Below are 19,231 nucleotides of genomic sequence, written 5' to 3' on the forward strand. Positions count from 1 at the left end.
CTTCAGTGAAAACATTGTTCTGGGAATTGTTGGGAAAAAGCCACTGATCAATACAATATTTAACACAACCTATAATACAACGGAATTAACTATTTGTTCTGTCACTTTCTTAGTAATTTTATTAATTAATAAAATTATCCAACATGAGAGCAATAAGTAAAATGGGGCATTACTCAAGAATACCATATCACTTGGTGAGACTAAATTTTTAACGTCAAAATAACTAGTCCCACATGTACATAAACCTTTCCAGTAGCTGATGCTAGAAGAGAAAGTATGACACACAAGTCTTATAACTACCCTAATGGGACTGATTCTGAATTTAATTTTCTATGTATCCACTTTCTTTTCAGCTGTTTTATCCTCTTCTCATTTCTTCCACACATAGGTGGAATAAATTACAAACATTAAGGGGAGTTTGTCCCAATAGCTCCAGTATTCATTGATCTCATTACATTCTTGTATTTTGTTTGTCATTTGTAAATGTGGCTCTTACTGTTCTAGATGAGGATGCTGACTACTTACTTTTACCATAAGAAATAAAAGTCATAAATATGAGGGGAGGAGGGGTTGCGGGTGGTTTTGGTTTAAGGTTTTGGGGTTTTATTTTTGTGGTTTGCTTCTGAATCAAATTGCACAGTTCAGCTGCTGAATGTGGCTTTTTTAACGTTGGAAATTGCACGGGGTTTATTAGAAAACTTGGCACACAAGCATAGCAATTTATGCTAAATTAGTTCACGTCTGGAAATGTTTCCTAGAATTAGTCAGATAAAAATTCATGCATTTTTATCCAGTGGGGTTTTGTCTTGCTTCTAATTTTTGTTTGAAGGACCCACCTGCAAGATGGTTGAGTTTGGAAAACTACTCTTGGAGGTCTTTTCCAACCATAATGGTTCTATGATTCTACTATAATAGTCACGTTGGATGCAGAGGGCCTGTAATAATTCATACAGAACTTAGAGCATGAGTTGGAAGATGTTCTATGAATACAACACTATTTCACTTATAAGCTTTTCTTTGTTGCATATATCTTTTCCTTTTTTGGATACGAGTTGTGGAAGGGGAAGCCTCTAAACATTAATTTTCTAGAACAACCACCATCCTGTCAGCATATAGGATGCTCTGCAGTTCAGGGCAATACATCACAACCTGTCCTGAGGCTGAAGAGATTACCATATTTTCACATGTAAACTACCATTCATATACTTCATCATGTATTAAAATGCTTTTCTTTTATAAATAATTTTTCCCTGTGTCAGGGAAGAAGATTCTACTGAGTGTGGAAGGAGTGAGGCTGCTCTATACCTGCATGAATTATGATGTATACAGCTTATGACATACAGCCTTATGGTGCAGAAGTCTACCAACACATTTTTGGAAGTATAGACTATGTGCAGTTTATTAAGCAGATAGAATCTTCTACCTGTTTTCAAAAGTCCCTTCTCAAGATCTTGCAGTATCTGTAGTGACCTATTAAAAGTTATGCAAGTTTACATCATGTAAGATGTATCTGTTCCTTGGACTTCTTTAGAGAGAAGTCAAATCTGTGTCATCTAATCTGCATGGCATAAAGCATTTCCTGCTAAAATGTGCATGTGATTTATTTACCCCCTACTCTTAGGATAGGCTCGTTTTCTAAATGTTTTCTAATATTAATTTTGATCTCTCTGACAATTGTTAATGATTTAAAATGCAAGTATCTTCCAGAAGCTGATTTATCTAGACCTGGACTCAAATCATAAAGAATATCATACGTTTCCCCAAACCAATTTGACTTTTTAGGAGCTGTGGTTCTAGCTGAGGCTGTTTACTGACAGAGTATTTTTTAGAAGTGGAGTTTCTGTTCAGTGGCATTGAAATACTTGCCTATTTAAAATTTTCTATTTCCATTCCTGGTGCCAATTTGTATGTATCCTGAGATACAATACTGACTTTAAATCTCTGCAGCCAATAGTATTTCATGTCACTTGCTGAGGAAGTGAACGGTGGGTCAGCAAACACTGTCATCGTAGCAGAGCACTGCTGGCACCAACAAAGGATGCAATGGTGAAAAATAATCCCATGCATCAGAAGTGAAAAAGAAGTGTGTAAAATATGAGAGAGGGGGGAAAGATGTTACCAAAGTTTGTGCTATAACTTTCCTGTCAACTGGTTGTGGCACTTTAATTTAAGAAGCTGTAGTCTTGTGGCTGACATTTGGATATTTTACAGAAAATGTGTCTGGTGGGCTGGAATGGAGATGGCTTGGCTTTGAAACATCAGAGAAAACCACAGAGGGCTGTGTCTGTTTTCTGTCATAACTTACAGCACTTTGGGGGTGATCTAAGGGTCCATAGAGTAGGTAGCCTTTTGTTAGACAAAAGATGGAGAAAATGCGCAATTTTTCAGGAGCACAAGCTTTCTTGAGTTCCTGAAGGAGACTTCGTGTGCTAAGAAAAGTGTCTGTTTTCATCTTTTATCAGCTTGTCTAATAACAGATAGTATCTTTCCCAGAAAACATTATCCTGCTGATTTTCCAAATTAGAAGATGCAAGATAAAAGCAAGAAAGAATTTATAAACGACTTCTGGAAATAGAAGCATAGCCAAATTTCAGACCTGAACGTCTTTGCTGAGAATACTGTTCCTAATATGTTCTGTTTATTTGCAGCTAGAGCATCATGGAAACAATCCCAGAAAATTACCACTTTTCAGTTTTAGAGAAAAGTTAATCTATTTTATTTTTCTGAGTAGTGAAAATATTTAAATTTACTTGATGTTTATTCTGAGCCTGAGGCTCTTTTAGCATGATCAGAATATAAATTCCAAAAGAAGAAAATGATTACTTAGAAAGAAATACCTGATGTCTTTATGATGCACAAGGTGTGAGTAAGAATCAGAATTTAATTACTTAGCACAGGCAGCCATGACTATCAGCTTTCCTGAGCCTACTTATCAGTCTGAAAGTAGGGTGCTCATAGCTTATTTGGTTTTAAGTAACTTCTCTGCAAGAGCTTTATCATGCTTGGAGACAAGGATTACCATGCCTTGCAGATGGCAGTTATGCTTAAAAAAATTAAGATTGACAATGTAGGGGCTGAAAAAGGGTTTATCTGAATATGGCAATAAGGCACAGTGACACATACTCAGGTGAGGAAAAGCAATCTTCCTGTAAAGTGGTTTTGAGAGCAAAATCTGTGTGCGTTTTATGCGGAAGTGACTGTGAATATGATATCAGTGATAGAAAAATGAAATGCTCTTAATATAAACCTGTCCCTGTTACAAGAGAGACCAAAGGAGCTGTGTGATATCTGCTTTCTTACCTTCTCTTGTCAGGTACAAAGCTGTTAGGTTGCTACACAGTACAATACGGTGCTTCCAGTGATACCTGCTTCTTCCTTTAAAACAGAAACTAATTTAGATTGTGAGGGAGATGGCATGTTTGTCTTGAAACCACTTCTAAAGCCAGCAATGAATTTATTCAATAAATAACTAAATAACTCCCCTTTCAGTTTCTCATGTCAGAAGAGAGGGAGGTTGTGCAAAGGGCAGAGCACTATCAAAGACTGTCTGTTTGTTTAAAGATGGCTGATCAGGAGGTTATTTGTTTTAGCATTTCCATACTTAAGAATTTAATTCCAGTTATGCAGGTTTAACTGTTTTAGTCCAAGAACAAAATGCCTTGTCAAATGAAAAAAGGAATTTGTACATATTTTCTTTGTAGACAGTTTTGGAAATGTTTATATTTGGATAGTTGGGGAGATTTCCCAGGGTCTTCTGGAGGTTTTCGTGAGAAAATTCCTTGCTCCCCTCAAGTGTGGATTGTTAGCAATATGGCTGAAACACATGGGAGCCCTGGACACAACAGTAATTCTCATGACAGTACTGCAGTTCTACAGCTTGGAAGGGCCATTATCTATGGAAGTACAGCTATAAGCTTGTTAACATGCACTTTTATTAATAGATAGATCCTGTCTACTAAGGCAAAGCAAATAGAGCTTGTAGCAAGCCCCCCAAAAATTTATGTGCTCCCTCTCGTCTGTCTAACCTATATTTATGCCTTCTACCTCAGTAAATCTGAAGAGCAATTTTACCCACAGTTGCCCGAAATATAAGTGAATTACCATCCATTAGGTAATAACACCACCAGACCTTAGCCTCAACTATTTTTAAACATCATCACAAACTGTCATAAGTACAAAAAAAAAGTCCTTATTGATGAATATTGTTTTCCTTGCTTTTCTGGACGTTTATGTGAGAGTCCTTCAGCTTCCAAATATTAGAGAAAAATTTGTTGTGTGCAAAAAGTTCCCTTAGTTCTCCGAAGGGAAAAGCTGATACAATTCTTTACCCATGGAACTGCTTCAAGGCACTCATTCAGGAATAATAGAAATAGGATGAAATACAGTAGTCTCAAAGTACATGACCTTGTGTTTTTCTACTAACGTTAACTTTTTGGATGAGCAAAGACTTCATGCATCAGAAACAAATTGTGTGAAGGACAACACAGGTAAATTGGTTGTTCAAAATGTGACTGAGCAGCAGATCCAGTGCAGTGGAGAGAGGCAAACAGGATTGATTCCCAGACGAATCCAGTGAGCTCCGTTCCACATACACAAGTTAGGCCGTTTCTGGAAAGCTGTCAGTAATTGGATCATTTGTGTTCAAGAAAGATGAATAGGACTGGAACATGGAGCATGATCTGGGGAATGGAGAGCTTATTGTCTGACAGTGTATTGGAAAACCTTGGCTTATTATCCTAACAAAATGAAGTACAAGATGGCATATGATTCCTTTCTTATTAATACATCAGGAGACCAGTCTGAGGAACAGAAAATAATTACTTAGCTAAAAGACCATGTTGGCAGAAGAGCAAATGAGTATAAACTCCCCGTGAATAATGCTGGGCAACAAATTAGAAAATTACTCTGAACTATTATTGCAATCATTTTTTTGAATGACCTTCCAGTCAGAAGGGAGGGAGAAGAAATTAATATAATTTCAAGGTGTAGTTCAAAAATAGGGGGAGTTTTATTATGTGGTGTCTGTGACAGTAAAATACTAAAACAAATGACCTGAAGGTTTTTACAGTCCTGTGTTGCCAATAGTTCTTTTTATTGAAAATATCAGACTCTTGGTTGTTTTTCAAACTTTTATGACTGCTTTTGAGGGGAGTGGGGTTAGTCAGAAAATGTGTACTCTGCTCATATTCTTTCATATGCGGCTTTCTGTGCATCTGTCAACATCTCACTGATGTCCAGTATCCAAATGGATGGCCCTGTTGTAAACATGGCACAGAACTGTAGGGAATTGATGTTAATCATTTTAAGTCTTCACAAGTGAAAAGTTCTTTCTGGTGATGCCACTGCTGCAGCTGCGTGTAGCAGTAACTGCAGGGAAAATCCACTGCTGGAATTCTCCGTGGGAGACACCCAGTGGGAAATGAAGAAGGTCGAGACTGACTCGCTGAGCATAATTGCTCTAAAATGTTCACTTTAAAATTTAAAAACTTATGTTAAGAAATTACCTAAAAACAGGTGACAGGGGATATAAAATCTTCAACTCTTTTTTTTTTTTTTGTAATGTTATGATGACTTTTTGCTTCTGCAGGAGCTGATATTTGGTTAGTTCAGTACCTCACATAAAAGTAACTCATTCAAAATATTGAATTTAAGGCCCCCAGCTGGCAGTGCATTCAGGTGTTGACAGAGGGATAATACCACCTTCTAGAGGGAACTTTGGAGGGGTGTGTAGTGGAGATATGACTGCTCCAGTCACATTTTAAATTCTGAGTTCTCCTTTTCAACTTCTCCCATGAGTCAGAAGACAGGGATATTTTGTGCAGAGTATTGAAAGGTCTGGACTTGTTTAAGGCAGCAAGATCTTTTTTTCTATGTTTAATACCTGCATAACCTTTTGCCATTTGAGTAGATGTTGCAATCTATTGAGGAACTGGGAGTGTTGGAAATACCTCTACAAGATGCAGATATAAATTACTATTTCTTGTAAGTAACTGACTCATCAGTGGACATGGTGTTGTGTTTAATTTATAATAAGATTTTTATGCATTTTTTTATGGCAATAGATACAAGTTATGGAATGCAGATTTCAGCATACTCAAGAAAAGACTGTTTATTCAGTAAAGGAAAAAAGGGATTTCGATTTATTTTGTCAAGATATTCAAAGTGCAAATTTTACTGAAGTTTTGATGCAGAAGATCATGTTCTAGAAATTTTATATTGCTGTTGAGCTCATCTGATCAGTCCAGCAATATTTTCCTTAATTCATGTTGTGCATCATGTGCTGAAGTGAGACTGAGTTGACTGGCTGTGCATCAGACAACTGGATGTGCTTTTCATCACCCTTGGCTTCTATCCTCTCAAGTCTCCCCTGAAATAAGTAGTTAAAGTTTTCTCCTTGGCTTCTCTAGCATGGTTTTTTGGCACAGGTTTTCAGATACTCATATGGAAACGAGATACTTTTTTTCCTCTTTTTTTTACCCAGCTGCCTCAGGCCCTGTGAGCAGTGCTGAAATCTTGCATTCTAGAAAGGCATTTTTTCCTTGAAATTCCTGCTTGAACGCTTGGGTTATAGTCTGCTGCGTCAGGGGAGTGAGACAGACAGACAGACAGACAGAGAGACTGCCAGAAAGTCACGTTCTGCAGAAGCAATATGCACAGCTAGGTGTAGGGGGAGTGGGGTGAAAAAGTGTGATAAAAAAGCCTATGTATATTCCTAGGTCGTGTTTTCTTAATCATTCTGGAGTGAGTGTTCTTTGGGATATAATTTGTCAGAACATCTGGATTTCCTTGGCTGCAGTTAACTGCTGCTTTTTTGGGATTGTGGAGTCAGTCTCAAGTGCTTTTTGGGTAGTGGAATTGCAATAACCAGCCTGAGGTATTTGGATTTGAGCAAGTAACAACTCCCCGTTGGCTGGCCCTTGTAAATGAATAGCCAAAAGAGCTTAGGAATGCTGCATCAGTAGCTTGCTGACAGAAGCCAGAATTTGCCTTCTGTGAATTTGCAGTGCAAGAAAGCAGGGGAAGAGCAGGCATCAGGAGCACTTTGAAGGGGATTTTTACTTTTCAGATTTTGCAGATTGTTCCCAGTATGAAACAGACTTTAAGGGGGTCATTCCTGGAAATTATGGTTGGGAAGGGGAAAGGCTTGCCGGCTGATTGTAATGGCTATGGACTTCAAACAGGTTGTTTTATTATATTTTATTAAAATTGTAACTGAGGAAATGCCTAGAATATTCAACACCTATTTAGACTTTAGAAAACTGCTTCACATGATTGGGCTTTGTTCAAAAAACCTGAGAGATTGAGGAAAAAGCCTGCACTTCCATTAGTTTGCTGCTAGTGGTCATTGATTGCAAAAATTCGACTGCTTGAAAAAAGCAGCTGACTAATAAGCATCCAACCAAACAGCAACGCCATGCTCCCTGTCAGCCAGCGCTTATCCCCGGGGGGGATTTGGAGCAGGTGAGTGCTGGGGCACTTCCCTGTCACTGCAGCTGAGAACTGGTGGTGTTTCAGATTCCTGCAGTGCTCGAACCATCACCTGTAGGTGTTTCTTTCTGGGTGCAAGTTGTGCACTGAAAGCACAGTGCAAAGGTCACGTTTTGCTCGGAGCCGCTCAGGAGGGGAGTGATGGTGAGCTCACCGTGCAAAACAAGAATGCTTTGCAGCACGGGTCTGCATTGACTCTGAGCTCAGGCTTTACTGGGTACAGCAATACATGGCTTTTCCCTCTCCCTGAAAAACAGTGTTCTGCAGCAACTGATATTGGCAGAGTATCTGTACCCCAAATTTCAATAGAGAGCAAATTAATTACTGGTAGCAGAAGAGGATCTATTTTTAATGATGCTAAGACTCAAATGTTAATTATCTCTAATTTATAAAGACCATTATTCTCTGTCACTTTTAATCTCTCATATAACCTTACAGCTGACAGATCTTTCTCTGTAGAAAATAAAAAGCTGTTTCAAATAGGTTAAAAAAATTGAATTCAGTGCTCACGCAGTGTGCTATGTTAACAAGGTAAATAAACAGTTTCTTCCTTTCATTTTTTCGTTGCGTACACCGAAAACGTATTAAAGATGATTTAGGTTTGCATGGATAAATTTGACAGCTTTTTCTTATTTCCGGTGACATCAAGAGACAAATCAAACTTAGGACTTTACCTTCACGAGTTATTGTATGAATAGCTGTGGAAGAGAACAGACCCCAGTATGAGGAGGTTGTTACAACTTTTTTCCAAATGTGTGCTTTTCAGCTTTGTGATTTTAAGGTTTGGAGCATGCTGAGGAAGAAGCTGGGTGTGTGATCTTAGTGCTTTGGGGGGAAAGACCATTAATGGGAGCTGCCTTTTTTCCTCCTAGCGCATCACCTGTACAGTCAGTTCTTAGCTGTGTTTGATAGTTTTCAGACTGAGTGTCAGCAGCTGGAGCTGTGAACCGTGCTGAGTTGGGCCCTGGACCCAAGCTGAACCCTTTTCTCGGAATTGGAGCTACACTGAGCTGTTGTATGGATACGGTTGGTGTTTTCTTCCATAAGAGGCACAGTGCAAAGTGGTAGAGCTCTGGTATGGCTGGCAATTAGACTGAGTTAAGTAGTCTTACTGGGTTAGATCTGACTCTCTGTAGCATGCCCCAAAGCACTCATAATGTGTAGATCTTTTCTGTCAGTTGGTCTGTTCCAGCTCCCATGTGGATGTTGCAGAGTTGGTATGTTTTTTGTTGCTGTATTTTATGTTGGTATTACCGGTGCACTCAGTGCACAGGGATTTCCTAAGTAATGTGTTCTTTTTGAACTGTGGGTGGTTTTTTTAAGGCAGTTCTGATCAAATGCCCAAACTGTAAAAATAAACAAACAAAACTGTATTTGTAATCAAATATTGAAGACTTTTATGCTTTTCTGCTCATTGTTCATACACCTAGTAATGCACCTACATAAGCTGTTAAATTCTGTTAACCTCACTCTTTGCTCGGGGGGATCTTGTAATGCTTCTCTTCTGCCATGTGTTATTACTCTTCTCTAGAAAGCATAGAAAGGTGCAACCTACACAGAAAAAAATATTCAGCTGTAGAGAAGTCTACATAACAAGCAGTTTATGCTGATTCTTAGAGACTGAGAAGTATGTGTTTTCTATTGTCCTCATATTAAGTCTTGAAAAGGATGCCTAGAGCTCATACATAGTGTGAATTCTACACAAGTGAAAGATTCTGATTCCACACTGCAAGAGAGTTACGATCGAACACTGCCTTTAAAAAGTATCCAGTCATACACAGATAGGCCTGTCCTTCTGTTTGACCTTTTCAGCTAAATAAACACATGAAACTGTCAAGTTGGTACACAGCAAGTATTATTTTCCCTATGCATTCAGTACTATCGATAGTAAGGAAATGTATGCATATGATGTTTTATAATTTTTATTTTGAATTTAAATAATAGATAATAATAATAATGTATATTATAACACTGCAAAAGCATTGCAATAAGTTGCTATAGCTTATGTTCCCTTTATTTGTTTCGTCTTTAACTCAGTTTTAACATTTGTGTAGTGTCTCTGCACAGTAACTTTTCCACTGGAACTGTAAACCCTGCAGTACTGCTTACATGCCTAAGGAGAAAAGATTTTCTCTTTTGCTTTATACTGACTCTTAGAAATAATTATGCACTAAAGGTTGGAAAATTACTGTATTGGCATTGTCCTCCATCCAATAAGCACATATCCAACAAAGTATTGATGGAAGTGTTTTACTTTGCTGACTACGACATGTTGATTGAACTATTTAGCAAATTGTTAATCTATATGATGAAAATAAATAGCTGGTGAATGTACAATATCTTCTTTTAAAAATTAATTTGCTGCATGCACTGGAATGGATCCTATCCTATAAAAGCTGACCGATGTTGTTGCAGAACCCAGCAGCAATTTCAGCATTTTCAGCTTGTCCAGCAGATATACGTGAAGCTACAACTTCTCAGACTGAGAAGTGCCAAGAAATGTCGTTTCTCCCTGACTCTGATGGGTGGTGCTGCCTGGCAGGCAGGTAGTGGTGGTGAGGATGGGGCTGACTGTCCATAGCAGCTGTCTGTGGAGTTGTGGTGGCTGTGTTAGCAGAGATCAGAGTCCTTTTTCCCTGTGGGGGAAAGAAAGGTGCAGATGGTCACGGTCCCAGAGCACACCCAGGCAAATGTGTCTTTGCATGTTGTGTTCCTACATGACTGCCAGAGTTATACTGAAGCTGTCAATGCTTTTCTGGAGGGTGCTGTACTGAAAGAGCATAAGTCAATGTTCCAGTAACTACTTTCAGTAGTCTCTTTAATCCTATGCCTTGCCTGATGTGGTTTGTACTTAGTTGTCATGTAACAACAGAGGTGGTGACAGAGTAGTGCATTTAAGCAGCCAACAGCAGTGAGTACTGGGAATTATTGGAAGCCACTGTTGATTTGATGGAGTAAAATCTAGAGTAACTAAGAAAAGGATCTAGCATTATTTGTTTGCAAAACATGGCCTTTAATCATAAACTGAAATTCAAAGGCCTTAATTAAGGGCAGGCACAAAAGATTCAGTAATGATAATGGTTCAATTTTCTGAACTTTGACGGTGTGTGGATATGGTCCAGACTGCCACAAATGACTGAAGCAGAAATGCTCTTTTTCATCACATGAAACTGCCTTATACTAAAGGACAGCTAATTAAAGCTGAATTTAGCATTTATGCCTAGAGGGATTGGACAGATATGTCTGTGATAAACGTACTAGAAAGTATAAGGATAGCTGCTCATTGCTACTCATTGTTCTGTATGACATTTGAATAAAATTAAATGTATCATGATATCCACTGTAGTTCACTGGTGTTCTTCCTGGTACAGGCAGCTGTGATGTATACAAGATAAATGTGTTATTTGACAAACAGAATCACTGGAATGAACACTTGCCTTAAATATTTTGCATTTAGCTTAGGTTACAAGCTGTCTTTCTTGCATACCTTTTTGATCTCTTCATATATCTCTTGTCTAGAAGAGTAAAGCTGTAGTGTGTGCTACTGCAGTGAATTGTGGTCTTTACCCAGTTGTGAATAAACTCACCACTGAGAGGTTAGCATTTTTCTCAGGAAAATCTAAAATAATTAATGAAAAAACTGAAATTCTAACTGAGTAGTGGCTACTTAAAATCTGACTTTTTGTTTTCATTTATATATTGTAGTTGTTCTAGAATACTATTGGTACCATTAGGGAAAAGCTGGTTTATGAGGAGGTTTTAAAAAGTAGAGTCACGTGGTGTGACTCTTGGGGATGGTCCTGTGCGGGGCTGATCGATGATCCTTGTGGGTCCCTTCCAATTCAGCATAGTCTGCACTGGGAGGATATTTGGTCTTTCAGATCCTTTGTATTTCTCTCCTTTTTTCCTTCTTTCATTTTGTGGATTGGGACTAGAGCTGAGTTGTTTCTTATGTTTTATAATTGGTTACAAGCTATCCGACTGTGTTTGTAATGAGGTTTGTTTGGGCCTATGTGAACACCTCAGAATGGGACCCTGATAATTGCAATATTAGAAGAGTTTGTTTGGAAACTCAACCCATAGACATTAAAGGGATCAGACTATAGCTCCCATGTATGTATAGACATACACATATGTGACTTCTCTTTTTAATAAATGTTAATTAATAAAACTGTTTCTAAAGTTATATGTATTTGCACACACACTTGGATCAAGATACCCAATTTCCTTTAAAAAGAAATGTATATCAGAGAGAAATGAGGTGCAGTCTAATGTCAGTCCCACCAAACACCACAGTGTTACATTTGACTGTACAACTACTGGGTATAAAGCAGTTAAAACCAGGTGAAAACAAACAAACATGTAGCCAACCCAAAAAGTATGCAAAAACCCAACAGAAATTGTTTCCATATTTTGACTTCATTTGGAATTAAGAAATAAGTTTTTGTTATATGGAAGGCTGCAGGTTAGTCAGGTGTTGGCATCCCTTTCCAATTCTCTGCTAGGTCAGAAAAATAGAAATATGTTCTCCTGAATTGAGACTTCATCCGGCAAAAGAAGGAATGAATATTCTATGATTCTAAATGTGTGTTCTATTGATTTAATCCATTGATTTCAGTAAGCATAAAAGATACTTGAGCTTTCTCTTGCTGCAAAGCACACCTTAATATCATGCAAAAACGTACACATTTTAAAATACTTGCTAAACTGCTGCTGGGTTACAAATATATCTCCTATAACTCAGGGATGAAGAGAAAGGTTAATTCTTAAATTATTTGTTTGTGTTTCTTGAATAAATATCCATATAATTAGAAAATTAAAATACCACACTTGCATGCTGGGCCAGGTGTTACCTGTTCAAGGCTGGCACATGGAGCAGCTTTTTAGCATTTTAAAATGACATAGCATTTTTGGCCTGGCATTCATACCGTATCTTTCTTGTAAGAAGCAGATCTGGACTAAGTTATTTCCCCAGCTCCAAAAGGGTAAGATATGCATCACCAGCCAGGAAATATCAGCACTTATTTTAACTTGTGAGTTGAAGCATTTAAAGGTAAATTTTAGATACAAACGTTGCCTTGAAAATTTTTTACTCGTTTTCTGTGGAAAGCCAGATGCCTTGGAGTTGCTGATGTTATGTTATTGGGGAAAATTTAAATGTAAAATTGCATCCAAGTGAGGACTCCCACAGATTTCTAAAGTATGCTGGCCCTCATTAAACTAATTATAGCTTTTTTTTTTACTATCTTCAGGCTTTTGTGGGAAAAAAGTCTCAGTGGAGGGAATCAGGGGATAAGAGCTGACTGAGAAAAGCCATGGTTCTACATTGTCGAGTCTTGTGGCAGACTTTTGATTGGTGCTTTCTAACAACATGTATCTAGAATAAAAACCAGACAATTAAAATTATCTTTGTTTTAAAGAAAGGTTTCTTTTTGTGTAGCAATTTGCATCTAGAATAGAAGAATTGAGGGACATATTTTTGGGGCATGGACAAAATTAGTCTTTTGCTGAGAGATTTGCAAAATGAGTTTGACTTTTACTTGGAAACCAACCCAAAAATTTGCCCTTGTGCTGCTGTGCTGTAAATGAATATATATTTTTTAGGCTAGGTAATCAAACAGATGTGGATGCTCAGTACATTCTCCCTTGTGTGTTGTTTTTACCAGCAAGTTATTCCAACGGGCTGTTTTGGCTCAGGCAAGCCATGTTAGAGGTCTGTTGCAGAGGTTTTCTTATACTTTTTCTGTCTATTCTTTTACTGTTTAATCAGTTCTCTGTTCTTAACCACTGCTAAACAATGAAATTATATAGCCACTGAAGACACACACCCCTCTCTCCCCAACCTGTACTGTATTTTGGGAAATACAGAAGTAAGTCCCATATTGTCCCATACTTGTTCATGTGAAATGGAAGTAGTTGTGTCCAACGGCAGCTCCACCTTGCCGAAAATACAAGGACAACTGCGGGTCCTGTGGAGGGGAGAATTCAGAGGCTTTTCTTCTGTGAATGCCTACAAACATCAGTCAGTTCAGAGATGCTCAGCAAGTGGGAGGAGGAGGCAGGGCCATACATTGAGTGAGAGTGGGGTCAGAATTTCTGCTGCAGATCAGCTGGCAAAGGCAAGTATTTATCTGGAGAAAATATCTTTTAATGTACTGTGTTCTTTCACTTGTGGTTGAAAAGTTTGGTTCCAGAAAATGCCTCTAGATGAAGAATTCTGTCATTCAGGTTAGAGCCAAAGAGTCTGATTTTAGGAAAGGAACTACTGAGCACAGCCCTTCTCCCTTTAGAGGATCAGGAAAGTTCAGAATGATAAATGGGTAGTGGTGAGAGACTTTCTCCACAGGAGCCAGCAGATATTGTGCTTAAATTATTTCAATTAAATTAATTGTTATTAAATTACTTATGCATATATATCTCCATTTAAATTTATCTCCAAAATGTCTTAAGTATGAGGAAAGAAATGCATAAACACTTCTCACATTCTTATTGGAATGTAACAACAAAAAAGTAACATTTTGTTTGTTTTCCCCACCTACCCCTCAGGTCCGCACCAGTGTCCTACCTGATCACAAGGAACCAAGAGCAGATGTTGGGGTAAGCAATTACTTTGATTAATTAATTTTTTAAAATTTTCTTTTTACTTCATCAGCAGACACAGACACCCACTGCTAAACAGAAGCTGACAAGCTTTTTTAATAGCAGAAGTTGGGTTAAATGAACAAAACAATTGAGGCAGGAGCGATGGTCTCAGTGATTGATGTGATCCCATTCACATCTTTTTCGAGAATCCTTTTCAACTGCAGTTATCCTGAGGCAAGCACAACTATCTAAACTTCCCACTGCTGCCATGCAAGCAATCTGGATGAGACTGAGAGCTTGGAATGGCATTGCCTCAGTGAGCCTGACCTGTCACCTTCTGGTGTGTGGAGTGTAAATGTTCTGCAGGAGAAGTTGCCTTTGGTTTGCCTTTTAAGAAATTTTACTGATAATATATAGAGGACTTATTTTTATGTGCAGGTGTGTAGAACTTCTGACAAAAGCGTTGGGATGTCATTTCTGGGTCTGAGAAGGCTAAAACCTCCCAGATAATATGGGGGTGGAAAATGTTGGTCCTGCTGGAGCTGTCTAAAAGGCCAAAAAACATCTGGTGCAGTATTAGGTCTACAGCTGCAAAAACGTAAAATAACTATTTTTTTAAAATTTTAACCTAAGGTATTGACTTTTCTGCCTTTTCAGTGATTCCTTGGCATAGTTTTCAAGACTTCAGCTAGTGTTGGAAAAATCTGTAGCTTGGCAGCAAGTTCAACCTTAGCGAAGTAATCAGTGTCTTTCAACTTCTCATATAGCTATTCTAGAGACTTTTCTCTTTGGCTAGCTGAGATTATTCATCAAACTACTTGAGTCACCTATCTTAAGATTTGTAATTGTAAGTACAACACTAGCAAAATTACAGAGGAACATTACTCTGCAATTAGTATTACAGCAGCAGTTCTGTTTAAAGCCTACTTTTCAAGCCTCTCCAAGTCACATGTCCAGTTTGTAGACTGCCAGTTCAGGCCCCAGAGTAGATTATTTGCATCTAAATCAGTATGGAAAAAGTTTTCTCCAGTATTGTTTGAGATTACAACCCTTGAACATTAGCATAGCTCTCTTCATTTGGGTCATGGGATAACTTAAAATTTTATTTGATTTTGCAAATACCTCTTGTGTTGTCAGGCAAAGAAAATTTTATTCTAAATAAACATAAAAATATGAAGCAGAAAATTAAGTAGACAGTTTTAAGCCCATCAAATTATTCATGTTTAATTTCATGACCCTGGAGAACTAGATATGACACTCAGAGATGGTTAGTGGGTACAATCCAAAGCTCTTGGATTGTGTAAGAGAGCAGTGTTCTTGGCCCTGATCGCATGAGGACTCTGACTTAGGATCCTTAAATGTGTTTATAGTTCTGTTGTGCTGCAGAAAGAAGCCCCAGGTGACCCAACCTTATATCGGTTTCATTCCAAATATCCCTCTTCCCCTTTCCAAATGGTCAGGTTTCAAATACAAGCACTCAAATGTCATGAAATGCCAGAATAAAGGCTGCCATACAGACACCGTGCTGGGGGATGTGATCTTACTGTACTAAGAAGGATATGCTCTTGTAAGAAGATAAATAATCTGAGCTGGTCGTGTGACCACAGAGCTTTAGTGAAGAAACACCATCATGTTGACTGATCTAAAGGAAGACAGAACTATCTGTGTGTTCACTTTTGCAAGGCTGTGCATCACCGTATGCCGCTCCGGGATGTCTTTCTTGTAAAAGGACATTTCATTTTGGCAGTGAAAACTAACTGTGATCTTTGCTGGTATGGCTGCACTAATTGTCTCTATATATCCTACAGGCCTTTTTTGCTTCCTTACTTCATATTCCCAATCCACTGTTTTCCCAGCCTTCCTTAGACTCTCAACTTGTGGTTTTTTTCCTTTGCTGCTTTAATTGTCAATAAAAGTGTAGGAAATCTAAACCTGTGTCGTTGATAGGAACAAGCCATAACTGATAACTTAGTTTACCAAACTGGAGACCAGTGTTGGTGCCTACCTAATTTCAGAATTGGGATTTGGACTGTACATTTTATATGGAAGAAGGCCAATCTTAGTGTAGAGTTTTGTTATTCACATTCCAACACTCAGTATCCAACTGGCTTTCCCAAAGGAAAGCAGGCTGACGGGTTTTTTCACTACACTTCTCAGTAGCAACAGTTTCTTTTCTCTTTTTCCCTGAAGGGGTAAATTGTGCTCTGCATGCAGCCCGTGTTGACTCAGAGTGACTTGATTCTTCTTTAATTTATATATCCAAAAATGTATATAATTTAGCCTGGAATTTTACTTTGCCATTCCAACAGTAGAGTAAAATTAGTGTTGTGTAATAAAAATTCAACTTCGTGTAGTTCTTGTTGTTTTATTGCAACAATTGCACATAATCTTGTGATCTCATTACAGTTTATTCAGAGCAAGTGATACAGAGTTGTATATTTGAAAGATAAATGCAAAGAAGATGGCTGTAGGCTGCTATTTTCTTTCCTATTGTTCCCAAGGCAAGAATACTGCTGTTTGCCAAGTTGACCAAATGGGATTTTAGCAATGTGCAGCAGGATATGAGCAAAGGTTAAAAAGTAACCAAAATGCAAAAGAAAATTTAATCTTTTTTCTCTTTGCACTATTTTCTTCATGTGAAGGTGATTTTGATAGACGGAAAAGATATAGTGGTATAGCTTGATTTAACTTTAGGCATTCTAGTTCCATTAACACATTTCTCTGTACTTGTACTGCAATGAATAGATCCACTTTACATTGTAAATAAAGGAAACAGGTACTTACAAACACTGCCATAAACTAGAGAAATATGACGTTTCTGTTAATAAACTTTTGCTGAAATCAGTTTAAAAATGCCTTCTTTGCAAATACATTCATATTTGAAATACGTAGATGGTAGTTCCAAAGGCTTGAGGGAAAACCATAGCAAGAACAACTCTGGTAAAACACTGAAAACTTAGCGCTTCTTGTAATCCAGAAATTAGAAATATAGCAAAAAAAAAGATGCAAAATGCAAATGCTTGTACTGAATGAAAATTTTCCTGTGGCTGTACATCTTACAAGCTGTTATTTTGTCAGGTTGTCAGATTGTTCTTAATGGAGAAAAAAAAGGTTCCTGCCCATAAAACCAGATTTTTACCAATTAACTGATAATCATGCTATGGATGCGTAAAAAATTTCTACTGGATAGAGTGTCAAACTATTATGTTGAAATGCAGTATTTTTCTAGGTACCAAAGAAAGATTTCCAAGTGTGAGACCAAAAAAAGTTGAAAAATTAATGTATATGTTATCTTTTCTTTCCGCTTTGATTTCTAGAGAAGCTTCCTGGGCTGTGCAACTTTTAGAGTAGGAGATCTGGTAAAATCAAAGGAGCAACAGTTGACCCTTACCCTCAGGTAAGTGTTTTCCTGTGTTTTAAACCAAGTTGAATTAATAACCCTTGGCATTTCTCATCCAAAGGAGGCAACAAAGATGGTGAAGGGTCTGGAGCAGAAGTCAGATGAAGAGCAGCTGGGGGAGCTGGGAGCCTGGAGAAAAGGAGGCTCAAGGGAGACCTTATCACTGATGTGCAGTCAAACTGAAATTGTGGAGGGTGGGGGGTGTGATGTACAACTCTAATTAATGATGGCACAGAGCTGCAGGAGACTCAGAGCCAGTGTTCAAAACCTGGGGTTGGGCTGAACAGATACTTCTTAAAGCTGTGCACTGAAGGAAGAGAAAGTGTCTTGCGTGGCTTAAGATAAATCAAGATACAAATCAAGACAGTTTGAAGGTTAGGGGAAAACTTTTAGGTGGTGATTTTCAGAATAAATTCATTGGACTTTATACAGTGCTGGGATTTTGTTGAGCTGATTTTTGCAAGCTCAGTGGAGGTTCGTTTGGGATTAGTGGGAAGGTACAGGTAACCTTCACAGAGCAACTGCTCAAACTCACTGGGTATCTGTACAGGCAACATTTTGGGAGAAAAGTGGGTGTGACTAGGAGAACTGAGACACTGGTATTTTTTCTGTCTGTGATATTGTACATAGGTTCTGTAGAAAAATTGTGTTACATTTGTTATCCTGTGCATATGAAGCCAGCCTTAATTTGGCTTAAGGCCCAAGTTATGACCTGTTCAGTGATGTTGTGGTACTGTCACTGTGTCAAGGACACTGCATTTTTTTGAAATGGAAGCTGCTTGAAGTATTTTGATTTTGTTACTGCACCTGTCTTCCTATTTCAGCAATATGAGTGTGTAGTTTACAGGGCCAAGTTAACAAAATGCTTTGATTTTAATTTCTCCCAAAGACAGAAAATGCCATGCCTAGCAAGCAGATAACTTTGTCTAACAAACAAAACCAATTTAATAAAATGTGAACTAACTACTCTCTATGGAAATCTGTGGCTAGATAAATGATTTCATACAGGAATTCAAGTTGTCTCTAGTTTTTTGGGACAAACTTTGCTTCACTGACTGACATATTGAGAACTTGATCTGAAAGATTGCCTCTGACAGGTGCCACAGTAGTTGACAGAATGTAAAGTTTCAGGAAAGTATCTAACCAATTTAATTGGTAAGCAAAAAGTTAAAATGGGTGACTCATGAGCAATAAATTGGCTTTTAATTCATGTTTTTAGTCTTATGTCCTCTTTGTTCAGCTAACATTAGAACACAAATGTACCAATTCAGATTAATTTGCAGATACAGTAAATGGCCGTTTTTAGTTAGTTGGATTTTTTTTTAAAGAAAAAAAAGTCCTCACCTTTCAAATGTGGGATTGTTTCCTGATTGTGGCTATTCAGCAGCAGAAAATCAATAGAAATTATGCACATTCCTTCAATGGCATCTTAACCAGAGCAGCCTACTAATTTAAGCTTGCTTTTCTCTAATCACCCTATTATATTAGTACCTTTCAGGAGGATACAGGATATATCAAGGGACTTGTCAAAGCATGCAATTCTATTTAATTCTTGTTGATATACTTTGGATGGGAGTTTACCAGGGAGTGCCTGTGATCAAGATACTCCTTTGTTAGATTTGAAGTAGAGATTTAAGGACCCGGAAATAGCTCTGCGGTGTGCCCTGTAAATATTGGTGTAATTATAGACTCTGGTTACTTTTTAACTGTTTTTTTTTGTTTTACTTTGTTTCCTTTTTTCTTTTTTTAGTTATTATGTCT

General features: G+C 37.9%; 1 protein-coding gene across 11 annotated transcripts in view; it reads left to right on the forward strand.

Annotated features, from left to right (window-relative positions):
- INPP4B (inositol polyphosphate-4-phosphatase type II B) overlaps positions 1–19,231 on the forward strand; it is a 373,198-nt gene that overhangs the window by 233,544 nt on the left and 120,423 nt on the right. For all 11 annotated transcript variants that reach the window (XM_017820365.1, XM_017820368.1, XM_017820366.1 and 8 more), the window contains 2 exons: positions 14,035–14,085; positions 17,388–17,467. In XM_017820365.1, coding sequence (XP_017675854.1) covers positions 14,035–14,085; positions 17,388–17,467 — 131 coding nt within the window. The remainder of the gene's footprint in view (positions 1–14,034; positions 14,086–17,387; positions 17,468–19,231) is intronic.

The sequence above is a fragment of the Lepidothrix coronata genome, unplaced genomic scaffold (genome assembly GCF_001604755.1).
Source record: "Lepidothrix coronata isolate B3197 unplaced genomic scaffold, Lepidothrix_coronata-1.0 Scaffold82, whole genome shotgun sequence".
Taxonomy (NCBI): domain Eukaryota; kingdom Metazoa; phylum Chordata; class Aves; order Passeriformes; family Pipridae; genus Lepidothrix; species Lepidothrix coronata.